At 49.1% G+C, this 13,997-nt stretch overlaps 1 protein-coding gene across 1 annotated transcript; it reads left to right on the top strand.

The window, feature by feature from the left end:
* Positions 1 to 387: 387 nt before the first annotated feature.
* LOC124655611 (HIPL1 protein-like) lies at positions 388 to 11,444 on the top strand. The gene is made up of 8 exons (XM_047194478.1): positions 388 to 469; positions 640 to 800; positions 2,653 to 3,456; positions 3,557 to 3,569; positions 8,744 to 8,947; positions 10,076 to 10,254; positions 10,364 to 10,605; positions 10,712 to 11,444. The coding sequence occupies exons 1-8, from the start codon at positions 388 to 390 to the stop codon at positions 11,238 to 11,240; spliced, it is 2,214 nt and encodes a 737-aa protein (XP_047050434.1). The 3' UTR covers positions 11,241 to 11,444.
* Positions 11,445 to 13,997: the final 2,553 nt, after the last annotated feature.

Below are 13,997 nucleotides of genomic sequence, written 5' to 3'. Positions count from 1 at the left end.
CATCAAATTAGAAGACCAAATGGTAGAAGCAAATGAAGTCACGGTGGATGTACACTGAAGACTGAACCCACCTACTACTGCTACTACCACACCAGTCGACCCGTGCGGCGTCAGATTCACGCTGCTATTCTCACCCCACGATCGCAAGATGAGCCCATCGTACGGCCAGCGCGGCCGCGAGGTAGGGCGGCCGACCGTCCCCGCCGCCGACCATTTTCGTGCGCTGTGCTTTGGTAGTCGATAGAAGCCGGGCGGCGCTCACCCTCGACGCTAAGCTTGCTCAGGGCTATATTTACCCCATCATTGATCCGGAAGGGAGGTCCATCATCAACACACAAAGCCAGAGAGAGAGAGAGAGAGGTAGTAGAAAGGTGCGTTGAGTTCGACATGGGGATCCGTCTTCCTCTGCTCCTCCTCGTCTGCTTGCTTGCTGTCGTACCTGGAGTCTTGCCACTTTGCACGGATTCGAGTTAGTCTCCCGGCCCGATCCCCATTCCACCAACCATAGTACAAATGTACAATATGCTGCTTGTTTGCGTTTTATCTGAGCTTGCTTCTTCATCCTCGCGATTTACCGCGTCCAATTCCTAAGCTGTCCTCCTTGTTAAGCTGCCTTTTCTTGTTTCTGTCCATGACCAGGGGCGCCCGTGGTGCCGAATGCCACGCTCAAGTTCTGCCAGACCGACGGCGGCAGCTGCTGCGACGCCGACGCCGACGCCGCGCTGCAGGAGCAGTTCGAGGCTATGGGAGTGAAGCCGGGCGGCGCATGCGGCCGCCTCGTCAAGTCCATCCTCTGTTCGGTGCGTACGCTCTCACTTGCCCTCGCTCGTCCTACTGTACGGCGGGCCAACTTTTTTTGTGTGGGGTATATTCTCCTGTTCTTCTGGGTGGCCTTTTCGAGATGTGATGGTGAGATCTTGGTCTTGGCTTTAGCTGCGCAAGTCCAGGTCGGCGTCGTCACGTGTCCGACCCAAAACCCAACGTAGAGTTTCGAGCTGATTTCATTCCGATTCTTGTGAAGCGACAAAAATAAGTCCATCTCCTCGGATTGGATTTCATTCCGAATCTTCTGCATTTTACACAAAGGTTTAGTTTTAGATATCGCAATCTTGTTCAGATTTTTCTGGAATATTCTACCGTCAATTTTCATGCCCACAAAGGAGCCTTGACTTGAGGCGACCCACACCGGCGCCTCCTCCCACCACTCCCAGCCGTCGCCGGACGGAGAACTCGTCAAGCCCGCGCGGCGGACGGCGGCGCCGGGGTCGGCGGCCTCCGGGCCTAGGGTTTCGTGGCGGCGGTACCGGATCCGTAGTGCCGTGCATCTCGACCTGACACGGCCATGCGGCTGTCCCCCGGCGAATCCTGGTGGCGGGGGCTGCGGGTCAGCGCGGCCGCGGCCATGGTCGGCGCCGGTCCGCCAGTCCTTCGTGCGAAGCCACTGCTTCGCCTCGACGCCTCTCCTAGTGGTGGCTTGCCTGGTGTGGCAATCCTCTGGCGTCCCGGCGTTGCGACGCTGGCCTGGCCGGTACCACCATCCTTCGGCTTCCCTCTCCATAGCGGCGCACGGATCCAGAGCGGCGGGCCTCTGGGCCTGACACGGCGAGCACCCGAGCGGCGCGCGGCGGCGCTCTGAGGGCGCGGCGATGCGGTGGCTCGGCTGTGTCCCACCGAATCCTGGTAGCAGAGGCTGCGGGCATGGTCGGCTGCGGCGCGGTGCAGCTGGCCTGTGCTTCGGACGACGCCACTGTTTCGCCTCGACGCCTCGACCAGTGGTGGCTTGCATGTTGTGGCAGCGGAGTTCCTCGTCTCTGGTGTGCCGGACCTATCCAGCCACATGGTGTTCCTCGTCTCTGGTTGCCCCTGCTTTGGTGGTCGGGGCAAAATTCCCGCTCGGCCTGACAAGGGTGATGTCCAAGGGTGCTGTTACTTCCATGGAGAAGGTGTCATGTTCCTGAGTCCTGACTGAGCTTCTCCTCCATACCAGGGAAACTGGTTAGTTGGACTAGGCGGCGGCATCACAGTGTCGTGACCTTGTTGTTGTTGCCGCGTCAGTGTCGTGACCTTGTTGGTGGCGCTGCTTTGGCGGCAGCTGGAGTCCCTGATGTGGCAGCGGGATGTTGGGATATGTTGGTGCTGGGTTGCGCCGGCAAGGCGTGGGCCTCTGGGGCACAATGTACACCACGGCCGAACACTTTCTAGACAATGCCTCACTAGTTCTGGCCTGGTCCTGCCATCGAGTCGCCGGCTCTCATAGGCACATGAATGAGGGTACGACCCGGGCAGCCCTGGTGTTGTTGTTGTGCTATGGAAGCGTCAGGCACCGGCTGCTAGTCCTCACCGTTAATGGCTTGAGGCTGGCCAAGGCAAGGCCTTTGTTGATGTGGTCTGAAGTTGTTGCCTCCTAACCTGGTTGTACGTCGTTCGGTAAGGCCTTTGTTCCTTTTTCCGGCCTCGTCATTGGCGGGTGTGTTTAGCTTATTGTCAATCCTTGTAAACTTGGTCATTTGGCCTATCTTACGCCTTCTTCTCAATACAGAGATGCAGAACTAGTGATTTTATGGATACTGAATATTATTGCAATAACTATTATGCCATGCTGAGTAATTAATCTTATTTTGTGCTTATACACTTCCTTTTCCATGTTTTCAGAAATGCAATCCGTTCTCTGCTGATCTGTTTGGCATTGGGTCTACCGCACGTACAGTTCCTCTCTTGTGCAGCTCTTCCTTTGGACCAAATTATTCTCAACCTGTGGACACTGAAGGGGAGTACTGTGAGCAAGTTTGGAAAGATTGTAAAAGCACAGCAATATCCAACTCCCCTTTTCAGCCAAGAAATGCCGTGCTTACTGGTTCAGCTTCCATGCTTACTGATTTTTGGCACTCAGAAAATGACTTTTGTGCGTCACATTCCGGTACACCACACAACCAGTCAGTATGCTTCAATGGGCATGGGGTCTCGTTTAATGCTAGGACTAGGAAGGACTCTTCACCATCTCCTACTCCTACTGCTGGGGTTTGCCTTGAGAAGATTGGTAATGGATCCTACCTTAACATGGTTGCTCACCCTGATGGGTCCAGCAAAGCCTTCTTCTCCAGACAAGATGGGAAGATATGGTTGGCTACTGTTCCTGAACAAGGAATGCAAGACGGTCTGGAAATTGACGAGATGAGCCCATTTCTTGACCTCGCAACTGAAGGTCACCTCAGTTCGGACCTAGGACTCGTGGGTGTTGCGTTTCATCCAGATTTTGCAAACAATGGGCGTTTCTTTGTTTCATATATTTGTGATGGAGCTCAGTCACCCAACTGCGCTGGTAGGTGTTCGTGCGATCATGAAGTGGAGTGCGATCCCTCGAAGCTTGGCTCTGATAAAAATGGTGTTCACCCTTGCCAGTACCATCTAGTTATCTCAGAGTATTCTGCTGAAGGTTCACCATCAAGATTTTCTGAGGTATATATAGATGTGTGTATAATCTTCTTTGTAGTCCTTATACTAGTATTTAGCTTAATTCCTGGGTAAACATTGTATTTCTACCCTTCTTCTTTGATAGGCAACATATGCTGATCCTGTTGTGAATGAGCAACTAGTATTCACAGAGGGCCATAGGCCAGTACATGTACATGTGTGACAATGTGCAGGTAAGCCCCTCATACACTGGGGAATAACGGAAAAGGAACTATACAACTCTAACACCCCCTCAAACTCATGGTGGATCAACAACACCGAGTTTGGAGAGAAAGAAACCATGTCGTGCTCGAGTCCGGGCCTTGGTGAAGAAGTCGGCAAGCCGAAGCTCGAAGGCACATAATGAAGAGCCATAACCCGATGCTGCACAGCATGACGCACATAGAAGGCATCAACACCGATGTGTTTGGTGAGCTCGTGCTTCACCGGATCACGCGCAATGCTGATGGCACCAGTACTGTCCGATAAGAGCGGAGTCGGAGCGTCAGCAGAAACACCAAAATCCGCAAGTAACCGGCGTAACCAAGTCACCTCGCCGGTCAAGAGAGCCATCGCTCGCAACTCAGCCTCAACACTCGAACGAGAGATCGCAACCCGCTTCTTGGTCTTCCAAGCAATGAGAGAGCCACCAAGAAAAACACAAGAGGCAGAAAGAGACTTGCGATCCTCCGGATCGCTAGCCCGAGTAGCATCCGAGTAGGTCCGGAGCCGTAAGGAGCTGGAGCGAGGAAAGAAAAGACGACGGGAGATAGTGCCACGAAGATAGCGAAGGACACGAAGAAGATGACTATAGTGGACACTAGTGGGAGCAGCCATGAACTGACTCAGAATGTGGACTGGATAGGAGATGTCAGGACGTGTGACAGCAAGGTAGACAAGACTCCCAACCAAGTGACGATAGCGAGTCGGGTCCGGAAGAGGATCACCATCAGTGGAACGAAGGTGGACATTGAGCTCCATAGGAGTCTCGACAATGCGCTCATCACCAAGAGCGGCACGAGTGAGGAGGTCATGAATATACTTCTCCTGGGAGATATAGAAGCCATCGGAGGTAGAGGAAACCTCAAGGCCAAGAAAGTAGCGGAGAGGACCAAGATCGGTCATGAGAAACTGATCGCGAAGACGAGCCTTGACAAAGGCAATGTACTCGTGGTCATCGCTCGTGATGATCATGTCATCAACATATAGAAGAAGCAGAGTCCGACCACGAGAGGATGTGTGGACAAAAAGCGCAGGGTCATGTGCGCTAGGGACGAAACCAGCAGCGATGACGACAGAGGCAAAACGCTGAAACCAGGCGCGAGGGGCTTGCTTAAGGCCATAGAGAGAGCGCCGGAGACGACAGACCATGCCATCGGGAACAGAGTAGCCAGGAGGTGGCTGCATGTATACCTCCTCACTTAACTCACCGTTAAGAAAAGCATTCTGCACATCAAGCTGAGAGACAGACCAGTGGCGAACAGAAGCAACGGCAAGAAGAGTACGAACAGTGGTCATGTGAGCCACGGGAGCAAAGGTCTCGTCATAGTCACGGCCATGCTCCTCGCCGAAAACCGCGAGCGACAAGTCGAGCCTTGTAGCGCTCAAGAGAACCATCGGAGCGAGTCTTGATCTTGTAGACCCACTTGCAGGTGATGGGACGAACAGAGGAAGGAGGAGTGACAACATCCCAAGTGCCAGTACGCTCAAGAGCAGCAATCTCCTCAGCCATCGCTAGCTGCCATTCAGGATGCGCAAGGGCATCCCGATAAGAGGTCGGCTCAAGGACAGCAGAAAGACCGTAGTGAGTGGGAGAATAGCGATCAGGAGGAGGACGAGGACGAGCACGAAGATGGTGAGTCGGCTCGGACGGAGAGGGCATCGCATCAGAGGTAGAGGGCATGTCAGGAGAAGCAGGATCATCCTCACGGGGACGACGGGAGTAGTGAAATGGGTAGGGAGGGACGACCGTAGGCGAGGAAGGTGACATGGGAGGGGAAGATGTGGAGGGTGAGGACGGTGGTGAGGAAGGAGAGGGGGGCCTGGCGGGTGAAGGAGGAGAAGGTGGTGAGAGACTCAGTGGAGCAGGGATCGGAGACACAAGAGGAGGTGAGTCAGGGAACATGAGAAAGGAGATATCACCCACCGAGAAGGAAGAGGAGGAGGGACGCGGGTAGAAAGGACGGGACTCATCAAAAGTGACATCCCGAGATATGCGCATCCGTCGACCAATAGGATCCCAACACTTATATCCTTTGTGCTCAGGGCTGTAGCCAAGGAAGACACACTCAACAGATTGAGCACTCAGCTTGGTGCGTTCGCGTGGAGCAAGAAGAACATAGCAAACGCAACCAAAAAGACGAAGGGTCGAGTAATCAGGAGTGTGACCAGTGAGACGCTCAAGAGGAATACCACCCTGCAAGGCTGTGGAGGGCTGAAGATTGATGAGATAGGTGGAAATAGACACAGCCTCAGCCCAGAAGTGAGGAGGAAGAGAGGCAGCGATCATCATCGCACGAGCCGTCTCAAGTAGGTGGCGATGCTTGCGCTCAGCCACGCCATTTTGGGCATGGGCGCCAGGGCAGGAAAACTGGGCAAGAGTACCCTGCTCAGCAAGAAAACCACGCAGATGCTGGGAGATATACTCACCGGCAGAATCAGCCCGAAAGACACGTATAGGCGTGGAAAACTGAGTATGGATCATGGCAGCAAAACGCTTATATATCGAGAGAACCTCGCTGCGAGAAGTCATAAAATAAATCCAAGTGTGGCGAGAGAAGTCATCGATAAAAAGAACATAGTAGCGGTGGCCCCCCTTGGAAGCAAAAGGAGCCGGACCCCATACATCAGAATGAACCAAATCAAACGGACGCTGAGATACAGACGCACTAGTAGGATAAGGTAACTGATTCTGTTTACCAAGTCTACAACCCTGACAACCCTGAAGCGAGACATCTCCTGAGACAGGCCCCAGAAGACCTCGACGAAGTAAAGATGACAAGCGAGAACCACAAAGATGACCAAGACGGTGATGCCACTGCTGAAAGGAGACGGTAGTGGAAGCAGCAAGCACACATGATGCGGTCGATGAAGTGGTGGAAGAAGGAACATGAAGCCAGTCAAGCTCCCAAAGTCCCTGGGAGTCACGGCACCGAGGGCCAGCCCCAACCAGTGCCCGAGTGTGAGTGTCCTGAACAGAACAAGAATCAACATCAAGAATGACCCGACAACCAGAATCAGTGAGTTGAGCAGCGGAAAACAAGTTCATGGTAAGACGGGGAACATGAGAAACATCAGGAACGGTGAAGGAGGAGGTAGAAAGAGTACCACGACTAGCAACAGGGAGAGAAGTACCATCGGCAGTAAGAACACGGACAGGAAGAGAAAGAGGTCGAAGTGAAGAAAGAGAAGAAGAATCAGGGGACATGTGAAAAGAAGCTCCAGAATCCAGAACCCACGAAGATGTACCTGACTGTGGAGAGGAAACAGCCGCGGAGGCAGCAGTACCCGTCGAAGCAGAGCCAGAGGAGGCAAGGAGACGCTGGAGTCTCGCTATATCCTGCTCGGTGAAGCCGGTGGTGACAGGCGCTGAAGGTGGAGCACGAGGAGGCACACCCCGCTGCTTCTGATAGCAGTCAGGCTCAAGGTGACCAGGCCTCCGGCAGTGAGTGCAGAACCGAGGAGGACGAGAGCGACTCCCACCACGAGAAGGGCGGGCCCCTCCAGAAGTAGCAGCCACAGGTGTGGGCAGAAGCGGTGGTGCAGGAGCAGTGGGAACACGAGCAGCAAGAACAGAAGGTGTCACAAGCAGTCCAGCACCTCGCAGACGAGTCTCCTCAGCACGAAGCTCAGTCAGCACCTCGGAGATAGGAACACGGCCTCGAGCAAACAACTGAGCACGACGAGGCTCAAACTCAGGGCGAAGTCGAGATAGGAACTCATGGATCCTCTGGAAGTCCATATCGGAACGTACTGTCCGGCAACACTGGCAAGTACCACAGACAGTACTGCGAAGGGAGTCAAGCTGGCGCCAGATCGCCGCACTCTGGGTATAGAACTCATCAACAGTAGAGTCACCCTGCTGAAGGTCATGCTCCTGACGCAAAACAGACAAGTACAGAGAATCTCCAGAGGGCTGATAGCGCTGACGAAGGTGAGACCACATCTCGGCAACAGTGGCGAGACCCATAAACTCAGAAGCAAACTGTGGCTGAACACTCTGAGAAAGAACGGCGGCAGCCCGGGCATCCTCATCACACCACTGAGTAAAGGTAGCTAAGCTGTCACGATAAGAGCTAAGTGCCTCTGAATAAGCAAGTACATGCTCCTCATATGCCTCATCAGCAGCAGCCTCAGCAGACTTGGCTGCATCCCGATCAGCCTGAGTAGCATCCTCAGCCAGGGCCTGTGGCACGGACGGCGGAGTAGGAGGCACAGGAGCAGTAGGGTGCGGCGGACAAGAGACCTCACCAGTCAGAACACCCCACAGCCGTAGACCACGCATGTGAATGCGCATAAAGGCAGCAAACTCTCCATAGTTGGTACCGTCAAAAATCACAGGACAGCGAGGGATACTGACATAGCCAGACGGGGAAGATGCCATCCCGCCTTTTTTTTTTTTTTTTTTTTTTTTTTTTTAGACCTCAGATCTGGATCTGGGCAAAGCCAGATTTTCGAGCCCGCCCGTGGCGAGTAAAGAGCGGCCGGAGCAGATCGGCAGCCGGCCAGAGGAGGTCGAGGCGGCCGGCCAAAGGGCGAGCCCGGCCAAGAGGCGGCCCGAGCGGGCCGGCACAGGCACAGCCGGTGGAGCCCCGGCCGGTGGAGGGCGCGACCGGTGGAGCTGCAGCAGCCGCCCGAGCGGGACGGTGGAGGGCTCGACGCGGCCGGAGGCAGGCACAGCCGGCCGGTGGCGGGCAGCGACGGGGCTGGTGGTGATGGCCGGGCACAGCAGGACGGCGCCGGAGCCAGTGATGGCCGGAAAAGGGGCCGGCCCGATCTGAAACTTTCGCTCCAAAACGACGGGAACAGCTAGAAGAAATCGATCCCGACACGAGCGAGGGAGAAGGAAGAAGGTGGAGCAGCAGCCGCCGGAAAGATCATCGGCAGTGATGCGGATCGAGCACGGAGTTGCAGCGTGCAAAGAGCTAAACCAAGAGCTCTGATACCATGTTGTGAATGAGCAACTAGTATTCACAGAGGGCCATAGGCCAGTACATGTACATGTGTGACAATGTGCAGGTAAGCCCCTCATACACTGGGGAATAACGGAAAAGGAACTATACAACTCTAACAGATCCATCAGAAGTCAGAAGGGTATTTTCAATGGGGCTTCCATATGTTTCTAACCATGCTGGTCAGCTCCTTTTTGGACCTACCGATGGATACCTATACTTTTTCACTGGAAATGGCGGGATAAGAGGCGACCCTTTCAACTTCTCCCAGAATAAGAAGTCACTCTTGGGAAAAATCATGAGGCTCAACATTGATGAACTTCCAGGTACATGCATTTTAGAGATGTTGTTTATTTTCTCTTTTTGGTATACTTTTGTGTCTACATATCGTATTTTCCCCTTCTCAATTAAATGATCATTATATCAACATAATTAGAAAATATTGTAAATGTCGAAGCTGGCACAAAAGCTAAAAGGGTTAAGCAGACTCAATAGTTAAGGGTTAGATAGGCTTCCAAAAAATAATGTATAGTTATCCTCATGGAAACATTTGAAATGCATACACCATTGGCCTAGTGTTTCTTTGCATGTTGAAAGTTAAATTGCGTGAATCATAAAGCAATATTGTTAGTAGTCTAGTTGACTATGTGTGGCTGGGAATCAGGCCATGTACTTTAGAATTTGTGCTTTTCACCTTCAGAGCAACAGAAGCACTACTGGACCACTTGCAGCAGTATCATGTTGCTATTGTTACTGCTCCCTCCAATCCAAATTACTTGTCGCAGATTTAGGCAAAATATTGTCTCAAATATGTCTAGGTTCATTGAATCTGTGACAAGTAATTTGGATTAAAGGGAGCACAACATTTCACTAAGGCTGACAACTCTTTAGATATTGTTGCAGTATTGGTGGTACTATAAAACAGTAGAGTAGTGGATTTCCAAAAGGTTAAATTGCATGATATACAAAGAAGTATTGTTAGTAGTGTAGCGGATAGTTGAAAATCAGGCCCATGTATTTCAGAGTTTGTGCTTTCGGAGCATAGAAATAGTACTTAGAACAATATTATGGTATATTGTTACATTCCATCAAGGTATATTGTATGCTTTTTAAGAGTACGACAAGCTTTGGCAAACTTTTGGAATATCAGTGTGTGATCTCTTGGTTAAAGAGTGATATGGAATTCATGAAAACACCTTCAAACTTGATAGAATTCCAAAATGGTAGTCGGTTCCACTTGGCTGTACAACCACTTAGTTAATTATATTACACTCTTGATGATAGAATACTTAGAATCATGTTAGATATGCTCATCATACCACTTAAAAACTTACTGGGAAGATCTGAAAAAGGCAGTCTATCTTTTACAGTAACATAGTAATGCTTAAAGAGTTCCTTACTTTCTAAGTGGCAAACATTCCTGAACTATTTTCTTCTTCTTTTGAGCTTTGCAGAGCTGAATGAAGTTGCTAACCTAAGCTTATGGGGTAATTATACAATACCAAAGGACAACCCCAATGCTGATGATAGCACCTTACGACCCGAGATTTGGGCCCTGGGTCTTGAAAACCCATGGAGATGCAGCTTCGACTCTGGGAGGCCTTTCCACTTGTATTGTGCAGATGATGTCCAGGTATCATTTCAATGCTATAAGCATCTTAGAATTGAGTTCCTTTCGAAGCTTGAGCTCTGTTTTCTGTATTATAAATAGTGCCTAATCCTGTGACCTTGCATATATCAAGGACGAGTACAAAGTGATAGATTTGATATCCAAGGGGGGCAACTATGGGTGGGTCGGTGTGTATGAGGACCAGCATGTTGGCTATCCACCGTGGGCGGCTCAAGTAACCAAACCTACACAAGGCATCATTTTCCCCATAATGGGATATAAGGTTTCTTCTTCTACCCCCGAGAACATGGAATCTGCATCAATAGTTGGTGGGTATGTGTACCGTGGGACTGCCGATCCTTGCTTGTATGGAAGGTACTGCTTACGCCATACTGCACTTTTTCATTATTTGAATTACTTTCTTTCGGGCTTGGTCAAAGTGCTGCTTGCATGTATGCTAATAGATACTACGATATGGCAGGTACTTGTTTGCTGACATGTACATGGATGCCTTGTGGACTGGCACTGATGGCATCAGTAAATATACCTCTACTTCCATCCCGCTGCGCTGTTCTGAGAAGTCGCCGATTCCCTGCGATGAGTCTGCCAATGGTCTTCTTGGCCTCATATTTTCGTTTGGCGAGGATAACAAGCTAGACGTCTTCATCCTGGCCAGCCAAGGGGTCTACCGTATTGTCCAGCCTACTCTCTGCGGCTATGCTCATCTAAATTCTGCATCGACGGATGGAGTGACACCTTCTGGTGGCAGCAATGGGATGTCAGTATCGATGAAAGCGCTGGTGGCTGCTGTGGTGTCGATTTTGGTGGCAGCTGTGGCCGGCGTGGCCGGCGTGGTAGCTTGGCGGTGTTACTTCAACAACACAGCCTTCTGCTGCAATGGGAATGTCCAGGTGACCAATAACAATACAATACACGGAGACGGTAATTCAGCCAAACCAGGTGACATTGAATTGGCTATGCCTAAGCCTGAAGAGTGTCGTGGTCGCTAGATAGCTACCCTGTTTATGGTATCGATCCAGTTCTGTTGTGTACCAGTGTATGGTATTAGCTACCGTGTTCTTTCGTTGAACCACGCACTTTGTTCATATTTTCATTGTGGCATATTTTTTTCCCTTTTGCATTTATTTGTTAGAAACATTTGAAGAGCTGTGCAACTATATTTGGAATCTGAAAAAAGAACTGAATTTGTATCAGACGCTGAAGCTTTCTCTTGCGGCACTCAAGTATCAGTGGTGATGTTCTTTGTTCCCTTCTGGGATTTTCGGCACCGCGCCCACGCAAAGCATCAAGTGTGTCCTCGGGACCGAAATCCCCGCTACCGTCGCCAGTCAATGGGTCTCTTAGCTGCCTGATTCCGCGCTGTTCTTTACTGCCTTTGTACTTTCAGTGATTTATTTGCTTGTTAGTTCGTAGCTCTCCTGAACTTCACCGGTGTTCTTGTCCCCTCGTTCCTCAACGATGCTGATCGCATAGGCTCCGATCTAGCGTGATGGTCTAGCTATTGGAGCAGCAATGAGTGAAGTTACAGAAATTTAGAAGTTCATGTCATGAAGTTAAGTCTATACATACGTGGAGTCCACTTCAGTCAGAAAACAGTTTATTTTTCTGAATTATCAGGGCGTGCAACAGAAAATGACGCGTGCAGTTCAGACTGCATCCGCAGTACCCTTCTTGATTGTTGTTTATACACTGAGAAATTATGTAACAGTCTGCCCAAAGGCAAATAGACTGTCTGCTCTAGCTGATTACCTCTCTGTCATGAGGATGAGCTGATGGATCGAATCGATGACTCATGGCTGATTTAATCTATGCTGCAAAATAAAGCTAAAGCTGCTTAGAACTTGCAATCATATGTACCTAATCTGCAGTATTTCTTGGTTATTATGATTCCTTCTATAATGCCTAATTTTATGTGCTAAAAATAAAGCATTTTATAATTACCTCATTGTACTTGTAAAGAAATATCATTAAACATCAAGCATCTTTAATAGAGCATATCCACTCGTAAGAAATCTCGGTAATATTTTCAAAGATATAATTATTTATATTAGTTTTGTACTGTTATTATTATGACTAGCATTTAATGGCACGGCGGCACGCCGCGCCCATATAGTAACTGCGAGTTGAAAACGAAGGATATTTCGTGGTATGTTATACTTGTGATGCGTTGTTAGGAAATTATACTTTAACATGGAGAAACTGTTTAACACATGGAGAGGGATGCAGCCCAGCAAAACTGTCATTCGTATACGCACAAGCAAAGAGGACACTGCAACTGTGCAAAATTTCTCCCTCTGTACACACGGAATCGTACAGAATTGGAAAATAGATGATCATAGATTGCGGGATTTGCTAGCTGAGAACTAACTTTGTGCTCAGTTAAGTTCTACACCATTTAATTTACATCGTGATTTGTCCTAGTCGTAAATTAGAACATGAGTTGCAACTGAAATTTGATGACTCTATCTGACTGAGAACGAAGTTAATTCAGTCACACCCATAGATTGCCGGTAGAGGTTCAGGTCAAGACCATCAATGTTCCTGCCCACTTGTGCTTGTAGAATTGTCTGCCAGACGTAAGAAACAGAACTAATGTACCATTTTTCCGATGGTACCAGATAAACTGATTGAGAAACGCAGAAGAGGGACAAGGAACTACTTCATTTTTTGGATGGATCAATAATTTACAGATGAACTTGTATGTAAACTGATGTCTCTTAGGTGTTGAGTGTCGACCTTGGTCCTCGCACTGCCATTAGAATAACGGTAACCACTGAGTCAAGATGATATGACCAAAGGCGCAAGAGTTGCAAGTAGAGTAGCTTAGCATAGTTGAAACTTGTAACGTTCAGAAGTCAGATATGACGTTGTAATGAGCTGAAAAATTCAGTCAACAAATAAGCATTCATGGAGTCGATGTAAAACGATTGAAATTGGTTGCTTATGCAACATATCTAACGAATGTGAAGAACCGTTCCCTAGTAAAATAAATGAGATAACCCTCAGACCCTTTATAGCTTGTTGAAATTTGTGGTTTCTTGCTTCCGCTGATCTCTCTAAACCTTCTCTGCAGCTTGTTATAAACAGTTCTTGGGAACTCCGTATGAATTTGACGTAGCTCATTTATAAGGCCAAATATGTCAATTTGACCACCTGAACTGAAATCCAGAAAAGAAACTTTTTCAGACAAAAACGAATGTAGATAGTGAAACAATATAAATCTGAAGGCCAGGTAAATCACATATACATACAAAATCAATAGAAGAAGCGATCAGGGTATCCTACTCTCCTAGCCATGCATATGCTAGGCAGAAGAAAAGGTAGCATATGTAACTGAATGGTGGAGTTACATGAAAATCTATGTATTTCAGCACCGAAGAAACGTTTCATCCCCTTTGTCATTGGCTTCAAAACTCCAAGCTATGTACGGTGTTCTGCAAACTAAAATACGTAAAGAATGTCCATGCCACTTTCAATCTTGCTAGACAAAGAAAACACTTATTATAGGAAGGCAAAGATCAAATATGCTATTACAAAACCGAATCTATATCTACAATACCTATCCAAATGATCCGGTCATACAGCTGTAGTTTCTAAATAGAAAACATGACCTGCAGTTTAGTCTTAACACGTCTAAATAAAATAACTCTAATAGGCATTAGAACAGCCTTACAAACTTTTGACCTGAACAACAGTCTGAAGAAAGTATAGTCATGCTTGCAACCAATGGCTTATGGATAGACACT

This window comes from Lolium rigidum, chromosome 5 (genome assembly GCF_022539505.1).
Source record: "Lolium rigidum isolate FL_2022 chromosome 5, APGP_CSIRO_Lrig_0.1, whole genome shotgun sequence".
In the NCBI taxonomy this organism is placed as follows: domain Eukaryota; kingdom Viridiplantae; phylum Streptophyta; class Magnoliopsida; order Poales; family Poaceae; genus Lolium; species Lolium rigidum.
The sequence above is the reverse complement of the archived record's forward strand: the minus strand, read 5'-3'. Positions and strand labels throughout refer to the sequence as shown.

Bases quoted from the DNA above. Each gene is read 5' to 3' on its own strand.
- LOC124655611 (XM_047194478.1), top strand. From the start codon at position 388: ATGGGGATCCGTCTTCCTCTGCTCCTCCTCGTCTGCTTGCTTGCTGTC. The intron at 8,948-10,075 runs GTACATGCATTT...TGAGCTTTGCAG, and splicing joins CAACATTGATGAACTTCCAG to AGCTGAATGAAGTTGCTAAC. The intron at 10,606-10,711 runs GTACTGCTTACG...ACGATATGGCAG, and splicing joins GATCCTTGCTTGTATGGAAG to GTACTTGTTTGCTGACATGT.